This window comes from Cuculus canorus, chromosome 23, assembly GCF_017976375.1.
Source record: "Cuculus canorus isolate bCucCan1 chromosome 23, bCucCan1.pri, whole genome shotgun sequence".
NCBI lineage: Eukaryota > Metazoa > Chordata > Aves > Cuculiformes > Cuculidae > Cuculus > Cuculus canorus.
In genome coordinates, this window is record NC_071423.1 from 5,632,838 (window position 1) to 5,646,582 (window position 13,745).

The following is a 13,745-nucleotide window of genomic DNA, read 5'->3' on the forward strand; positions in this document are numbered from 1 at the left end:
AACGTGGGCTACAGCGCAGGTATGTACACGGCAAAAACTAAGCTTTGGATGGGTAACCAATTGCGATAATGGCTTTAAGCAAGCAAGTTGTCAGGGTTACTGAGGCACATTAAAAGGATGCAGCACTGTTGCATTAATTGGAAGCAGAAAACAATGGTAAAGCTCATGACTGCGGTACCTGGGATGACAGTGGGCTGCGCAGAAGTTCGGAAAGCATAATGAGCCGGTTTGGACTTCCCTTGCTGGTTTTCAGCGATCACATAAACCTCATACTCTGCATTCCAGTCCAGAGCCTTAAGCATGACGTGGTCGCTGCCGGATGGAAGTCTGATCTCGGGTTTCCATTCTGAGGAATGCTTCTGCAGAGCAGCAAGAGAAAATAGCACAACGTTAGTGGCTCGCTTTGAGATCACTGGGGTCCCTTACTATCAAATGGAAAAGTGGGGAGGTTTTTACACAAACACACGCTCCTCACCTAATTCAGGGGTGCAAACCAGCTGTCTATGAACTCAAATAACACTACGCGTATATAACTACCACATGGCTCACAGCATGGAGAAATCACCTTTCATAATTAAAGGAAAAAATGAAACAAAGACTTTATACGTTGCTTTCATTTCATACCCTACACAATTCCATACCTGCTTGGCACATATTCCTGTACCGGCCACCCACAAGACTTTGGCTTCAGAGTTATCTGCCTATATAGTGACGCCAGAGTACAGAAGAGGCTAAACACAAATCAGGTTTGAACCTCAGTCATACTTACAGCTTTGTATTTGATCAGATAGTGTCTGATTGGGGAGCCACCGTCATCCTGCTTGATAACGTTCACTTTAATGGAGTTTCCATCTTCTCCCATCTGACCTTCCAGTTTGGGTGCACTGGGTTCCCCTAAAACAATGATAGATTTATGGTTAATTGTAAAAATAAAATAAAACAAAAGAAATAGTCAGGGAACAAGTTTTCATCAAAATCAGGAAAGCACTTCATTAAGCTCAGCTGCCAGGGTACCAATCTCACTGCCCCAGACACACAGGACACCGTGTCCAGGGTGCAAATACCCACACAACCCAAAGATTTCTTGCATTTGGTGGTTAGATTTCACCACCCTAAGTTATCATTTTTGTGTGTGACAGGACGGAGCCAGAGGCCAAGTGAAGAAGACCCACCCTTCCCCCAAACCACCCCGGAGCAATAGCGGGTTCCTTGTATTTGTTTGATGTGAAACACCTGGAGAATGTCAATATGGGACATGCAGCAAACGGGCGGCTGCTCCTGTGAAACGTAGATGTGAAGAGCACCACTGAAAAGGGACATTGCACTTGTCACACAGAGCTGTGTTCGTACTCTGGATCCTGGGTAGGTTTTATAGTCGCTGGACCAAGGGCTCACTGGTTGCTCACAAATGAGTGTGAAGGAAACGGTACTGAACACAATGGCGTCTTCTCCTCCCGCTTGCACTGGGACAACCAACTGCCCTGACTGGAGAGAACCAGACCCCGCCACGCTTCTGCAACAGCCATTTCAAAAAGAACAAGCTGTCATTCCCCAATTTGCAGCGCTGACACCAGCAGGGAAGCATGGTGTCCTTTGCCTCTGCCGGGCTCGCCGACGGCCAGCTGCACCCTTCATCCCCATGTCTCTACGACCGCCTTTTCTAGCCAGTTCCTCCCTAACCTGCGCACACAATGCTTCACAATCCCAACTCAAGTCCTTCCCTTCTTGCACTCTACTAAAACACCTCTCCTACCAAAAGTGCAATCCACAGATTGTCCAATTACATGTTACACTGCAGCAAATTGCTCGAGACTCGCCTCCTCCTCCTGCTTCCCTCTTACCCCAGGGTTCAATCGTTTCGGAATGGCTCTCGTGGCCTGTGTATTTTCTCTGCAAGAAGCGCTATTATCTATTTATTTGTTTTTGTGGGAAAAATAAACCCATCAACCCCCTGTCCCTAACAATGGAAATACTGAATTGGCAGAAGAACCTAAATGATAACGGAGCCCTGATCCTTCCCTTCAGAAGAGCTGGAGACCGCAAGGTGGCTCAGACCCTGCTGCCTTTCTGCCAGTACCTGGATGCTTCCTTTGCTCCATATTATGTAAAGGCAAGAAAGGCTCAGGTTCATCTATACCAATGCTCACCTGCGACTGAAGCGAGAACTGTTTTTCTACCGCCCTGAAATGCCCCAAAATTTTAAATGGACAAAATTAATCACAAATCTTGCTGAAGGTCCTATTACCGCACTGTCCGCCGCCTTCAGCACCAGCTCTGCGATGCTGTCTAAATGCTTAAACTATGAATTTGGGGCTTAAAAGCTTCTTAATAACTTTTGACCATTTCAGCTGCCGCTCTCTGGAAGCTATTCCGCCCAATTTCTTTATGGGTAATTTAAGCAAAACCAACACTGCAATTATTTGTAAGTTGGAACAAACAAATTGGCTGCAGTTGGCAATTCCAGCGAGCTCCTGAGATTAATTACACTCTGCTGGCAGGACTCATTACAGGGGCCTAATTCTAACAGGTAATTTATATAACAATTAAAGTGGCTAAAAAGAAAAAAAAAAAAGTCCTACGCCTCTATTTAACCACAGCTATGTATCTTTTATGCGTCTTGGAAGTATTGCTATTTATTAATCCAAGTGGAAAACAGCTCATTTAGAGCTGAACACAAGGAATTTATACACAGAGAATACAACAGACAACGCACATCCTGTGTTTTGCTCTGCACTTGGAATCTAAATGCACCTCTTGAATGTTTGCAGCCTCCAACGGTTGCCGAGGTTTGCTGACACCGAGCATATACTTCACCCTTCCAGCTCCAAGTGACCTCAGTCCTGCTGAAGCCCCTCTGTCCTGCAGCGCTGCCCGGGGTGTGGAGAAGGAGCTTTCCTGAGCAGATGCTCCTGGATACACCACAGCGGGGTGGAATACAATGAAAATATGAGCTGATTCTGAGCGTATCCCAAAGAGAACAACAGCAAAACTCTACAGGGGTGACATCTGCGACATAAGAGCCTGAATGTAATCATCAAACGAGAACTGAAGGAACATTTGTGACTTTAAAAGCTTGACCTGCTACCTAGAATAAAACTTTTGAAAATGCCTTCGCTGTGTTGCACTATACTGGAAGTGAAATAAATACACTGGTCTCACATTACCATCAACTCTGAAAGATAACATCAGTCACGGGAATTTAGTGGAGCTTCTTTCAACCCCAAACCCATCCTTGATGCTAAATCCATTCTGCCTGGATTTGTATTCAGATACTACTGGAGAGGACACGGGTTTCTGACCGGCCAGAGAAAGGTCAATCATCCAATACATTTCAAAGCTGATAGTCAGAAGGAATTTGAAGCCCTTCCCTACTCCCCTTCTCCTCCAAAGACAGAATTCAAGCACACTTTTTGTGAAACATCAATGAGAAAGCTGCAAGACCCAGACTGAAAACAGCAATTTAAGATTACTTCTATAGCCCTGCAGGCCAACGCAAGCTCTGTCTGACATCCCAGCTGTTCCACGAAGGTAATTACAGCCCACGGATACACAGGGCTCTGATGTGAGATACACACAGTTGGGTTTCACAACACCGTAACTTCTCTTATAGATATAAAGAGGGAACGCTCCCTTTTTCCCCATGTTGTTATTTTCTTTTCCAAACCCTTGTCTCTGTTCTCATCACAGGACTTCCACCTGACGAGCTGAACCCTCGAGAACTGTGTTCCACCCTGTGACAGGTTTATTGGTGGTGGTCCATCGAGAACACAAGGTAAGCGACCTTGTTTTTCCACAAAGCGACCACGAAGCTGCTCTTGCCTGGACCTCTCGTGCAGTTTGGAGCAGAGGGCACACAGGAACAGATCTTCCTGCTTGTGCTACAAGAGGCGTTACCCCCTCCTCTGGAGTTGCCCTGGTTCAGGGGCCGCTCACAGGACCACAGCATTTCACGTTCAGCTGATGATCACATTTGCCATCGACTGGATAGACAAAAGGGAGGAATTTTAGCTTCACTGCCAACTAATCAAGGCTGCATCTTTGAAAAGCCCTTCCCAGCCCCTGTTTCTCTTGGAATTACGAATGCTGAACGCATTCCTAGTGCAGACAATGCACTGCATGTTGAAAATGAAACAGGAACAAGCGAGTTCTGGAGGAGCACAAGTACCCCACTGAGGCAGACTGGAAATATTAGATTAACCAAGCAATTACATCTTTGTCTTTCCTCAACCCTAAAAGAAAAATACCACCCCAAAGGTTACTCATTTTGACTCTCGAGTTGAAGAAGCTGTTACTACAATAACTGTGTCCCAACTGTTAATCAATAATCAGTTGAAACCAGAGGCAAATGTCTTGTTCTATCATTTTTTTCACACAAGCAGCTACCTCTCAGTAACAACTCAAGAGAGGGCATTCAGGGCTACTTATTTTGCCGGACACTGAGCCACCGGACACTGCTGAAACCTTTACGAGCAATGATGCTTAACTGCTGGAAATGATGAATGGCTTCACTGCTAACCGGGCAGTGCAGCACCAACAGCTTCTTGGTACTCCTCCCCATCCTTACCCCAGCAGATAATTAATAATAAGTAAAGAGATCTTGAAGCGATAAGGAGTGCGGTACTTGGAGAATCTGACCTCTTATCTAACACAGGCTAGAAATTTATTCCAGTGATTGAGCACCAAGGCTAAAATCTGAAGGAGCACCCTTTGGAAAGATGCTCATTCTTGATAGATTTACACATCGGAGATGCTGCTGCTCCTTATACACAGCCATTCCAGTGATTAATTGCTCGCTCTGCTGAAACTTCTCCTCACTTCAAATTGCCTGGTTTCTAGCTCCCGATTCCTTCCTTCCCCAATGATTTAAATGCAAATCCGCTCTGAGAAACATTCCCTTGAAACAGGAGAGCACAGATCACTCCTAACGGCTTGGACCCAACAGGCAGAGCAGGGCAAGCCCTGCCGAAGAGGACTCTCCATAAACACATGGTGTTTCATTTATCTCAAGCAGCAGATGGAATCCAGATACAGGGCTGTAAACTTAAAAATGAGTTAGTGTGTAGTTTCAAACAAAAGAGGAAGAAGTTTAGTGGGAAAAGTTTAGTCCAGCAGAGTCAGCATCCCTATAATGAGCCAAAGTGTCAGTAGCTGAAGAGAAAAGGTTGTCATCAGGAGGTTAGAGGAGAAACTCATGCACACAGAACATGCATCCTCTCTACAGGATGGGGGCTGAAAAGCAAAAGTGCATTACAAGGGTGTGCTGCATGCCTGGGGATTTCCCATTTACACCAAACTGACTGGACGTATTGCAGAAATCCGCCTCAGCCACCCCAAAAACATGGAATCCTTAAAGAACCCCTCCCTTTCGATGCTGTTTCTTCGCTTACTGAGAGCAGGCAGCTCCAAGCATGCCACTTTCCCTCTATTTAATCATTTCACCCCCCGCCCCCATCTGCTTAAAACCCACTCTGCTGCAGGAGGAGGGATGCAGGATCTTATGCTGTCACTCCATCCATGCTGTGACAATGCTGAGTGATCGTGTCTGAGCTGAATGGCACCTGATTCAGCCCAGCAGCAAGAGGACCAGTCAATGCAAGCGGAGCCCTCCGAAGGGCAGGAGACAAGGAACTTCAACTTCCACCTCTATCCTTTACTTTTCTCGAGAAATGAGGTAGGTTTTGCTCAAAGTAGTAAAAGTTTTACAAGTTTCGGCCACGCTACATACTTGGTTAGAACTTGACCATCTCCACTGATTTACACTTCAGCCTTAGGATGCTCTTCAGCAAAGGAAAGTCACCCAAATAGGGGCTTTATGGATGAGAAAAGCCAATGGATGCGCATGGCACACTGCCTGCTTCTAGCACACTTTAAAGTATTTTTGAGTAAACGTACTCTGGAGCTGAATTTAAGAGAGCTCATGAAGTCCTGTATTCCTGAAGTCCATTCAGCAGACGAAGGCTCTTCCAAAGGCGACACTGCCCAGAAAAGACAACCCCTGAATTAGACAGCATTCAATTTCTTTAGTGCATTTTAGCTAACCGGGTCTGCTTCTGCATCTTCTGTGGCTCTAGGGACTTACTTTTTCTTTCCATTGACTCTTCTTCCATTATCTTCACAACTACAAAGTGCTGCATGGAAAAAAAAAAGAGATCCAAGCTCTTCAGCACTCATCTGCCCAATTCTTCCCCCAGTCCTTATGGCTGGCTTCTCAAGAAACAATATGACCCCAGGAAAGACTCCTGCTGCGTTGGTTTGCCTAATATCAGATTTTAGGTCAGAAATATCTTGGTGGCCTGTGTGACACACGAGACACCGGGACCAGTTGGCTCCAGCCTTGCAGCTCTTGTCTTTCTAGAAAGCAGTACAATCATTTTGAGGCTACTCAACTGCTGCACTCTGCTGGACTGCAGCGCAGCTCCCAGGGGCCATCGAAGCTTTAATTCACGGTCTTTCTTTTCCAGCAGCTGAGTTTGTATCTTTCCGAAAGGAAGAAGCCAATGTTTTGCCTTGCCATGAATACAGGACAGCGCCTGCATGAAGGAAGCGTTATCGATGATGGCCCTGCCCTGCCAGGATACTCGCCGTAAACTCAGAGATGCATTCTTCGGCTTTCAGATGGAACTCGTGATGCTCCTGAAGCCAGAACCACTCTGTTAGCTCCTGCGCGTGATCTAAGGGTGGCTGAGGACGCTGCTCTGAGCCATTACATTTTCAAATTACTTCTTATCCAGTCCCACTAAGCCACCAGCACCAATAATCTCCTGCCGCAGGGAAGCAGCAAATGTTTCCCGGTCTCCTTTCACCGTTGTTTATTTTATATTCAAAGCGCTTCCTTGATCTAATACCAGTCTGATGCAGTTGGATTTCAAAGGCAGCTAACTGGCTTTAATTACCTGTTTTTTTTTCAGGGAGCACCACAAGCACCAGGACTGGATGCGGCCACAGTGAAACCTTGAGGTGGGGAGAGAGGAGAACACAACAAAGCAGCTCACGCCTTCTCCGAGTCAGAGGGCACTGAATGCATGCTTGACCCCAGAAGGGATATCAGTGCAGGTGACAGAAGCTCTTCACCATCATCTTCTCTCTGGTCCCGTTCCTTCTGCCCACCTCGAAACGCAGCTCAAGTTGGTTACTAAACACCTGCAGCACTTCAGACTATGAGCTACAATTCCTGCCCAACTGGCAGCAAAGAAAGATCCTGCATCCTCGCTGGGCTTAGGGAACACAGCTGCCATCCACGGTAATTTCTGCAGCACACGAACACGGGAGCGGCTGATTTCTGCAATCTTTGACCATCGTGTAAATAGGACCAGATTGTGACCTACGGCATCACAGTTTGAGACAAACATCGGCCACAGCTACGGGAAGTCTCCACGAGTGGTAAATAGACACGAGTGAGATAGAACAGGTACGGAGCCTTCACAATGCACACAAGAGAAGCAAACATCAACAATCAAAAATAAGGAACAAAACCAGGAAAACATGCAAAAACGAGACAACCAAGTCTTCGATCCTCCTGAATTTCAACCAGAGAGGGAAGAGACTGGGGGAAGAGGGGCTGTTTCCATGCATGCAGTCATGTGGGAAGGTTACTGGTGTTAGTTTTGTTTTCCTGGCAGACCCCAGCCTGAATCCTCTCCTGGTGGCAGTCCAAGACAACAAAGTGATTTCAGAATTCATAGACTGAAAAATGCCAATTGCTTCCTGGTTTTCAGAATTACTTGTTTAGTTGCGAAAGCAGAAAAGCAGGAGTTTTCCCTCCCTCCCTCCCTTTGGGTTACGCAGAGTATTACGGGAAGCTGTAAAAATGACAATGCCACAGAAATTGTTTTCACCACCACACGCTTTGCTTGGAGACCAATTTCATCTCCAGAAGCTGTGCGGGTCAGACATTTGCTTCTTGATTTCATGAAGCTCACCAGCTACGGTAACTGAGTTCAGATTAAATCTCTTCCCAAGCTCCCAGATACTGTGTGGGAGGGATGAGGAGCTCCAGTGAGAAAGGTGTAATAGTAATTCTGATGGAAACTGAGCCAAGTCTAGCTTCCATCACGTACTCTGTGTGTGTCTACGTACGCTACGTTATAAGAAAGAAGCTCCTGCCACAGCCGTGTTTGAGTTTTGCTCATGACAGAAAAATTGCTTTCTTGAATCAGAATGTGACATGCCTACAATAATTCCAGAGATGGGGAATTTCAGATCCTATTGATAGGCTACCAAATATGTATAGGGTCACGTTTTTCAGCTGAAAGAGGGGAGATTGAGATGAGATCTTAGGCAGAAATGTTTTGCTGTGAGGGTGTGGAGGCCCTGGCCCAGGTTGCCCAGAGCAGTGGTGGCTGCCCCATCCCTGGAGGGGTTCCAGGCCAGGTTGGATGGGGCTTGGAGCTCCTGATCCAGTGGGAGGTGTCCCTGCCCATGGCAGGGGGTGGGACTGGATGGGCTTTGAGGTCCCTTCCAACCAAACCATTCCATGATTCTAGGAATGTGTGTATATATATATACACACTAACATTTACTGTACAGGGTCAAAATATTGCTAAAGCAACGGGAGATACGATATTCATAGTATCTGAGCATCTTATCCTCCACCTCCAACCAGCAGTCTACAGTTGGCACAGTTGTACCCTGCATGGCAGAAGGGTTTTGGCCATAAGTGTTAACGGTAGAGTGAGTTTTAGGACTTTACAAGGACGCTGAGTGTTGGATTCCGAGACTGAAAGAAGCAAATGACTGAGCCACGTGATTTTTGTCTTATTTTTCCTCCAAGTTTTTCCAAGCTCAGTGTGGAAATTGAAGCTGAGTTCTTCCCATTCGGACAGTGGTGAGTGACTTCTCCAAAAGGCCTTTAGAAGGGTTTTGGAGTGATGGAATTTGGAGATCCCTGGTCATGGACCAGAGGGGAATCCTCAACCCAAATCTAGGCAACCAATCAGAACAAAGCGTTTTACCTTCTGTTCACCAGCGTGGACGACATCATCAGCACCATGCAAGCCACATGACAAAGTCACATGATACGCACGCACATGATTGGTTGAAAGGAAAGTGGAGGAGGTCACATGGAAAATACAAAAAAATTAAAAAACTGATGTAAACAATGCGCAAGGGAAAAATCAACAACAGAATTACAGACTAAATAAAACAGAAGCAAAATTAAATTAGCCAGTACATATCAGAAACACCGGGGAGACAGTAAAACCGCCTGGAAATACAAGAATATTAAACCATAGGAAGCACTGAGTTATGACCTTGCGAGTGTTAGGCACAGCCGCATCGCTGCTTAGTAATACCACATCAAAGGAGAAACAAAAGTTATTGTAGAGTGTGCGTCGGGACTCAGACAGCTGAAGGGATCCACAGACTGTTGGGAAGAAAAAGGGAATATTTGGTTATTCAGGAACAGTAGTGAAGTGAGGTGAACTTCTCCAGGCAGCAGAATTGAAACAGTTGAAATCAAAGCCCACGCAGCTCCGTGAAGACAAGCTTTGGCATTTCATACTGATGTATTCTCCCCTCTGCAGAAGCAAATGTCATCCTAAATATCAACAATGACTGCAAAAGAGAAAACCTACAAAGTGTACACATTTCGGAGGACAGAGCTTTCAATCGGAAGCCGCAACCCCAAGTGGGTCAGACTGATGGTTCTCACTCGGAGCCCACAAGCTCCGTCCCACACGCTCACCCTGGTGACTCAGGAATGGCATGAGCCACCTACAATGGATCACGCTGGTGATTTCGTGTGTGCAAGGGGTATTCCTGTCAACGAGGGGAGGAATGAAGCACTCTGCACTGGGAATTAATTACAAAGGTGGCACAAGGAAGACAGCCATGGCTGAGAGAAATAAAGAAGCACAGAGATGGTATAAAGGAATGAAAAAAACCCCCAGTTGTTGGACTGGAGGACAGCACTAACTCCATGCTCTGCTTCTCTTACTAAATTACTGTCTGCTTTATAACTTGCATTTTTCATGCTTGTTCCTCTTGTCTCGCCTTGATGAGGCTGCTTCACAGCGCCCTGGGACTTCCCTATGAATTTGGTGTAAAAGGAATTAAACCCTTAATCTTTTGGGTACTTGTGTCTGACAAGATTAAGGGCATTCTATTACCGAGGAGAGAACTGATGGTGCAAAATGTAAAATCCATTTGTTACATCTAAGCTCTCAATCCACTGTCTCTGGTTATAAACACAGACTCACGGAACTCTCGGCATGTGCATCATGGATGGGGGGAAGATTAAGAGGTACTGTGAGACTGCCTGGAAAGCCATTCAGTGTCTTCTGCTCAGGAGGAAACGTCTTTCCAAATCCCCAGCGAGCTTAATGTAATGTGAGATTTGAAAACAGATGTTCGGAAATACCGTCTTTAGCTTTAAACCTTGAAATTCACCCTGTTGTGGTGGGCAGAAGCCAGGTAGTCAGAACAGACTGTCCTGGAGTTAACAAGAGGAATGAGTCCCTGGTTCACATCGACTTCTGTTCACAGGCAAGACTTGAATAAATCTGAAAACACGAGTGCTTCTGCAGTCGGCTCTGTCTCTCCCGGGAATACTGGACCGAGGAACCCGATGATAATGTCTTTGTTAGCTACTGTTATTATCAGGGCTCAGTAAGAGATCTGGAGCACTGCCCAGCTTACTTATGTTTAAAAGCATGAACAGGAGAGATGCTGTTCTGTCTGCTCTGTGAAAATGCTCCTCCCTAACTGCACAGCTAACCAGGTCCTGGGTTGGCGTTGTCTCCGAACACGCAGCTTCTCGGAGACAAGGACCCAAGCACCGCCTGCCCCGAGGGACGGCAGCAGCGGCTCTGGGACTCGGGTGGGACACAGGCAGTGACAGAACACACACATCTGTGCCTCCTGGGAAATCTGGAATGAGGGAGAGGGAAAGGGAAAAAGAAAAGGAGTGTAAACGATGAATTAATGAACAGCTGCCATCAAACTTTCACCTTTTGTGTAAATGGGCTTCACATATACACATCTATGTTATTACAACAAACACTTGGCGGCCAACCCCATTTACTGGGGAAATAAATCCCAAAGGAGAGCCTCCAGCTCCTTGGCATGTCCATGGGACCATTTTCCCAAGACTGCTGCCTGTTCTGAATTGGCTGGATGCCCTGTGCAAGAGAACACAGATTTTATAGATAAAACACTTGGCTTTCCCCCATGCATGTCTATGTTCCTATAGATTCTGGAAAAACAGGAGAGTAGGCAGAAGACAGACCCAAATTAGTGTCTCAACTTCAAAAAACCCAAACTTTTTTCCAGCGACTTCAAACACTGCTGGGCAAAACAGATTCCACAGTGGAGAGAGCTGCAAGAAAACCTTCATTACTGCCTCTGACACAGAACTATTTATCTGAGCTGCCTAAGAGGATTAAGTCGAAGGAGATACACATTCCTCTAAACCTTACATGACCACAGACATCTCCCATATGTTACCGATCACACAAAGGCAAAAACTCAGTGAAGTCAGTGAAGAAACTCTTCAGCTTCATTAGGTTTCAATTAGATCCGTTGCTCATTTTGCTGACTTCACGACGCTGCGCAGCAGCTCTCAGTCTCTAATTGCTCTTGGTTTCATTCATTTACCCAACGAGGTTAGGTGAGGGCAAGGCACAATATCACTCAGCAGCGGCATCAGTAAATGACGCAGAGCTATAAGAGCATCTGCCTTGCACCAATAGCCTCTTCCGCTGTCGAACACAGCATGTTCACATGCTGCAGAATGACTCCGCATGCAAAACAAATGCATCCGTTTGCATAAATTGACTCTGTACACAAATGACTGAGGCAGTGACAGGTCAGACCTGCTGTTCAGTACATGAGCCTCAACTTCAATGTAAGCAAAAATGTGAACTTTCGGCCTTAAAAACCCCAACATCTTCCCCCATCAAACCTCACACACCTCCCCGACAAACACACAACCTGTCCTCTGCAACCAGACCAAAAGAAGCGTGGACAATGTTTATCACGAACCAGCTTCCAGTATCTTTTCCAGGTACCCCCTCTTTTTAAGGAACAAAGAACCTTCTGCAAAACATTTTCCCTCCCAAGTGATGCCCAAACAGCATCTTCCCTCCCAAGTGAAGCCATCTCCCAGCCCCCTGTGTGAACAGTCGTAACGGAGTCTCTGCCTCCTGAGAAATAAAATAAAAGATCATTAGTAAACCTGCTGGGCTCTGCCCTTCACTCTCTCCATCCCAACCTGCGAGGCTGATTAGAATTAGAAGTTCTCTTCAGTGATACAGAACTGCTGTTACTTGAGAGGCATTGGAAAATATGGTTTAGAACATTATACACATGAAAAATACTGCAAGGAAAAGCGTTTGCTGTTACTGGCAGAAAAAAGGATGTCTCACGCGATGTGCAAGACCGTGGAAAGTGCCAGTCATAAACGCAGTGATAATCTGTTTTCAAGTACTTTTGACAGCTCTAGAGTAGCCGTACGATCCTCTCCCCTCACCCCAACCCCCAGAATAATCACACACTTCATGCTTTTAGTATTTTCCATTCAGAAGCGATGAACCATTTCTAACGCGCTGCAGGCAAACACACAGGTCTTTATCTTAAAAACCACAGTCACGCAAACACATAGACGTTATTCCTGCAAATGAAAAAGCATTTGGCTTTGGAGGAATGATTAGTTGTTCAGAACACAAACGTTCACCATGTAAACCTATGTCTTCAGTGGTTTTCTTCGTCTTCCAGGACTGTGCTGCAAAGATTTGTTTGGCTTTCACTCTGGCACCCGATTGGCCAGGAATCTCCTGCACGGAGAGATCAAACCCACCCACTTGATGCACCCACTCCGTGTCGGGAAGCTGCGCCACTGAACCTGTAACAGCTGCTCTAAACCAGACACTTCTAGATGGTTCTTTTTGCCTGCAAACTGGCTAGTGCAGGATTTAGCTATTTTTCCTTAGACCACTTGGAGCCAATATGGAAGCATCTGCTTACCTGACTCACTGGTAATGGCTATCTGGGCAAGAACTAAGGGAATCTAAACCCAATTCCCATCTCGGACACAGACTTTTGAAGTCTTAGACCTCTTTTAGAGCAGGCAGGACACCAGTGGTAAGATGGGACAATGCTCCTTCTCCCCAGAGTCCTCTCTCCTGCAAAATATTCTACCTCCTCGTTTGCATCTTTCAACGTCCAGCATCCATAGCTGGACTATCAACTATATCTCGCTAAATTCACACGGAATAGAACAAGGCAGGACAGTAAGATTATTTAGCCCAAGTCCTTTTTGCGAAGGCAGCTTTAACACTGAAATCACTAAGGGAAAATGCGAAAGGAAAACATTCCTTTTGGCATCGTGGAATCGTTGGGCTGGAAGGCAGTTCCACCCCTGCCATGGGCAGGGACACCTCCCATGGGATCAGGGTGCTCTAAGCACCATCCAACCTGGCCTTGAACACCTCCAAGGTGAAATTATAATTGAAGTTTATATTTTTCTCCCTATTTCTGCCCTTCCATGTTTGTTCTAATCTGGTATTTCTCTTTTTTACTGCATGCTTGGTAGGATGACAGGAAAAGGAGAGGTACCATGCTGGGCTCTCAACAGCTACATGCTCACACAACACATTACTGTCAGGCTGTTGGTTAACAGGCATTGAAATAATGCAGCACAGCACTCTAATTCCCTCGATGGAAGGGCTACAGCACAACAAACGGCACTCGGGACCAAAAGGGAGCAGTTCCCATCTACTCACTTGGCGGCTCTGAGCTCTCGGATTCAG

General features: G+C 46.1%; 1 protein-coding gene across 9 annotated transcripts in view; it reads right to left on the minus strand.

The window, feature by feature from the left end:
* Positions 1-13,745, minus strand: part of NCAM1 (neural cell adhesion molecule 1) — a 117,864-nt gene that overhangs the window by 14,925 nt on the left and 89,194 nt on the right. For all 9 annotated transcript variants that reach the window (XM_054086816.1, XM_054086815.1, XM_054086814.1 and 6 more), the window contains 2 exons: positions 770-894; positions 179-359 (listed from right to left, as the gene is read on the minus strand). In XM_054086816.1, coding sequence (XP_053942791.1) covers positions 179-359; positions 770-894 — 306 coding nt within the window. The remainder of the gene's footprint in view (positions 1-178; positions 360-769; positions 895-13,745) is intronic.